The following is a 4,718-nucleotide window of genomic DNA, read 5'->3' on the forward strand; positions in this document are numbered from 1 at the left end:
TGTGCTGAAAAAGGTTATTAAATTTTGGTTTGAATGAAAACTGTCTCAATTTGTCTTCATGTCCAAATATTATTCTGGTACTCTAATACCATTTTGTAAGAAAGACCGGGATAATAATTCACCAAATAGCTTAAAAGCACTGGAAGCTTTTATGAATCCTACTTGAGGTACAGATACTGCTCTAGTCCATTATTGTTTTGAATTTTTTGTTCAGGAACTGCTGTGAAGACTGAAAAATAAATGGCTTTTACATTTTCTGGTGCAGGTTTGGCTTAATAAGCAGAGGCAAGAGCAAAAACAACATGGGTTTTATTCACAGCACTACAAATATGACTTTCTTAGGGTAAGTGAAAGAGCGAAGAGTGTAAATTGGTAAATGGAGCTTTAAAAAAAAGACTAGCTTCTAGCCAAGATCAAGTCATAATGAATGTACCGACCTTCCTTTGCACAGAACAGTATTTTAAAATGTTTTTCTGAGTTTAAAACATTACAAGGTCTTTGCTTTGAAATTGAAAACATACATTTCTATGGTCTTTAAAAGACTTGCTGATGTTCAAATGCTATTTAAGAAATAAACGATAGGATATGTTTGCTGATAACTTCGACTCATACATTCGCAATAAATAACATAAATATTATTTGAAATACAGAACAAGTGATATAATTATCCAAAAAATAAATGCAGAATCTATTTCAGGCTTTGCCGCGCAAATGGAAAACCGGAAACGGATGATAAAAGGGGAGCACACACCCGGACGGATTTGAGAGACGCACCAGATACAAACGCAGAGGCTGCGCTGGAGGGAGATTTGAGAGGCGCATGGAGAGCTGTCGTTCCGAACCTTGGCTCACTGGAGACTTTAATTGTTAATATATTTCTCGCTTTATCGCTACATTTAACTTTTTACCACCATGGAAGCAAACCCGAACATAAAAGTGACGCCAAAAGGGTTTCTCTGCATCTTATGCAATGCCAATTTACCTAACTGTAAGTATCTAAAGCTAACTTAGCCACATTTAACTTCTTATTTATGATTTAATTATTGCTGTTTTTTGCAAGCCCCTACATACATTTTAACTGTAGCTCCTAAACAGGTGTTTACAAATAATCCCAGCTAACTTTAAACTGTGAAGGGAGTGGAATATAATAACATTATTGTCTCTTAATGTAAAATGAATGACATTAATTGATACTGTTAGCTAATGTTGGACCATATCTATGTGCTATATACAGGGGTTGGAGAACAAGTACTTTAGTAAAAGTACCAGAGAGAAGTCCTGTATTCAAAATGTTACTCAAGTAAAAGTAATGAAATCAAGCCAGGCTATGCTATTGATTTTTTTTCTTCTTCCTGCAGTGCCAAGCCTGGGTCAGCATGTGAAAGGGCGCAAACACATGACTCTGAGCACGGTGAAGGAGACCAGGAAGGCCCAGGGGGAGCGCAGTGTGTTCGTCAGCGGCATCAAGCCTGACATCTCTCAGACTGACATCACTGAGTACTTCCAGAAGTTCGGCCAGGTCTCAGATGTTATCATGGATAAATCCAAGGTTAGTCAGGTGTTCATAATGAGATGCAGTTCATACTAAATGATACCTAATCATAATACAGCCTCACCGTGACCAAGGTTATTTTAGTTTTGGGTTGGATGTTCCACAGAATTTCCCTTTGACATTCAACTCCCTGATATAGTATGACTGTGATGTCTCTCTGCGCTCACAGGGTGTGTTCGCCATCGTGCAGTTCACTGAGGTCGACAGCACACAGGCCACGCTGTCCTGCCTCGAACATCGGATGAATGGCTTGAAGCTGCGAGTCAAACCTCGGGAGAAGAAGGATTTCAAGCTGATTCCCAAGAAGGCCGGGTCGGAGAACCTCCAACAGTCTCTCGACCGTCTCAAACCTCAGCTGTGTCAGTTGGCATCTGTAAGTGTCCTGCATCAAGTATAAAGCGTGAAGGGGTCTATGTGGATGGCAAATAAACATGTTTGTAAGGAGTGTGACAGCATCTAGAAGCTTCTAGTGGTGACTTTTGGAAGTTTTAACCATTCAAATAATGTTTGATACAAACTAAATTAACTTTATATACTACACTTACTATTTTGGGAACATTGTATTCAGAACCCTTATATTTAAACAGGAAATTATTCACCTAAGTGCACCTACAATCATCAGTCAAATACTGTTTTTGGACTCCACTTAATTCTTTTTAACTCAATGAGAACAGTACAGTTTATTATATCGCATATGTGTCATCAAAGTCTTCTTTATTCTCCGTAGGTGGATGCACAGATGCAGTACGTTGTAGAGCGATTTCAGCTGGGAGACAATGAAAAGAAAGCCCGAGAGTTGCTGGTTCAGCTCCTGCAAGAGGTTTTCGTGGAGTTTTTTCCAGGTGACTTCTTTTGTGAAGTAGGGCTGCTCGATTATGGCAAAAATAATAATCTCGATTATTTGGGTCAATAATTGATATCACGATTATTAAAAACGATTATCCATTTACTTTGAAAACATCAATTTATTGGAGAAAAAATGTTTTAACAGTATGTTTTTAACAGTTGATTAGTATAAGTATAATTCAACTGAAAAACCAATAAAAAAATAACATTTTTTTAATAATGATAATAATCGTTTTTATTTCGATTACGTTGTTAGCCTGAAAGTTTTAGATTACGGATATAATTCCGTGTTATGCCCTAATCTGTGTCTGAAACTATGACATGTTGGGTCCCTTGAATTTGAAGGAATTGGGCCTTGAAACGTCTTGACTTTATGTTAAAGAAGGCGTGGGAACCCATGACATCTTGCCTTAAAGATAAGATAAGATGGAACTTTATTGATCCCAATTTGGGAAATCTTTGTTTTGCAGCAGTATAAAAAGACTTGGCATTGTACAATAAAAAATCTAAAAGACAAGAAATAAACTAGAAAGTATACATGTTGAATTTACAAATTAACAAGATATAAAGCAAGGTATTATATTTACATAAGTATGTGACAGATGGAATATTAAATACTAGACTGAATATTAAAATGTACAGTGAAGAGAGAAACTATGGAGCAGAGAGTTCTGTGATCATTGTACCAAAGCTGTATTGGCTCTCTCACTTCTAATCCTATCTGTGGATTGGTTGCAGACAGCCAGATTCTGCCATTCGGTTCATCCATCAACACTTTCGGCGTCCACTCCTGCGACATAGACCTGTTCCTGGACCTGGAAAACACAAAGGTGTTCCAGGCGCGTGCCAAGTCCACCACAGAACAGGTGTGACCGTTTTACATACACACCATGGCCATTATTTACCTCAGTGTTGATACATTAAATAATGTAACTTTACACAGTGCCTGCGGAGTATTTAATCATCTTCTTTTTCTTCAGGCAGGGGAGGCCATGTCAGACGATGGCCGCTCAGAGGACTCCATCCTGTCTGATATCGACCTGTCCTCTTCCTCTACCAACGAGGTCCTGGAACTTGTTGCAACAATCCTCAGACGCTGTGTCCCCAGTGTGCACAAAGTCCACGTGGTCGGCAGTGCTCGCCTCCCTGTAGTCAAGTTCCATCACCAGGAGCTGAACCTGCAGGGCGACATCACCATCAACAACAGGTATAAAAGGATTCAGTGTAAAAGTCTTCAACTGTAGTGAGAATAGTTTTTTTCTTGTACACAAAGCAGAATAACACAATGGTTTTATTTTTCTCCTGTCCTGTATCCTTCACTAGACTGGCAGTAAAGAACACCCGCTTCCTACAGCTGTGCTCAGGGGTGGAGGACAGGCTGAGGCCGCTGGTGTTCACCCTCCGCTACTGGGCCAAGCAGAAACAGCTGGCTGGTAAGATTAAATGACTCAAAAGGGCCCTATAATGCTCATTTTCAGGTTCATATTAGTATTTATTGCCTCCACTGTGACATGTCTCCATGCTTTAATGTTCAACAGTGATGCAAATTAGTCGCTTTTCGGCGCCTCCCGCTTTTTTAACGCTGCTTTGGGTGACTTGTGTAATTCGTGGAGAACCGAAGAGTTTTCGTTTTGGGGGGGGGAGGGGTCCGTCAGTCAGTCCGTTAGTCCGTCCGACTGACGGACAACTTCTCACTTCAAAAAAGAAGAAGAAATCTAGATCGCAAAATAATTAAACAAGCGAGTGCCTGTTTTTCCTGGCCAAGGACGGGTTCCTTGAACACAACACGAGCGTAACGTGTCTTCACGTGGTATGTCTCGTCTGAAAGGAGTGTAGACTAGACTACTTACGGAGAGCACCGGAACGCCGCTCCAGCTCTTCAAATATTGCAGTACCCATAAGGAGCCGTACACATGCCGCAGTGTTTGCGTGGCTGTGTCTTTAGTTGTAAGCACAGTGGCGATCTGTTGTTATTAGCATCTGGGTAGCTAGCTATGCTAACGAATTTAAAGAGCTTTTCTACAACCAGGTGGAAGAGAGCTCTCTCTGAGTCTGAGAGGCTCAAATAACCTCAGCTCAGTGAGGTTAAGGCACACCTTAATATGATCATTATAATTATTAATGAGACATAGAGACTAAATGAAAAACAGGTATAAAATACAATATGACAGTAACAAAAAAGTTGTTGAAAATAACAAGAATAGAGTTTAAAAGGGGAATGATTTGTAAAATATCAAAAAAGAAAAATCTGCTTACAGTTCTGTTTCAAATGGGTGTTGAAAGATGTACCCATAGATCTCCTCATGTTGTTCTCAAAGTG

General features: G+C 39.7%; 1 protein-coding gene across 1 annotated transcript; it reads left to right on the top strand.

Annotated features, from left to right (window-relative positions):
* Nucleotides 1-766: 766 nt before the first annotated feature.
* On the top strand, nt 767-3,831 carry tut1 (terminal uridylyl transferase 1, U6 snRNA-specific; the record flags this gene model as incomplete). The annotated part of the gene is made up of 7 exons (XM_010770989.1): nt 767-988; nt 1,359-1,549; nt 1,722-1,925; nt 2,280-2,394; nt 3,137-3,264; nt 3,379-3,605; nt 3,722-3,831. Coding segments are annotated over exons 1-7 (1,051 nt in total), but the record flags the coding sequence as incomplete, so codon positions are not given.
* Between the last annotated feature and the right edge of the window lie 887 nt (nt 3,832-4,718).

Source organism: Notothenia coriiceps, unplaced genomic scaffold (genome assembly GCF_000735185.1).
Source record: "Notothenia coriiceps isolate Sejong01 unplaced genomic scaffold, NC01 NC01_scaffold00009488, whole genome shotgun sequence".
NCBI classification, from domain to species: Eukaryota; Metazoa; Chordata; class Actinopteri; order Perciformes; family Nototheniidae; genus Notothenia; species Notothenia coriiceps.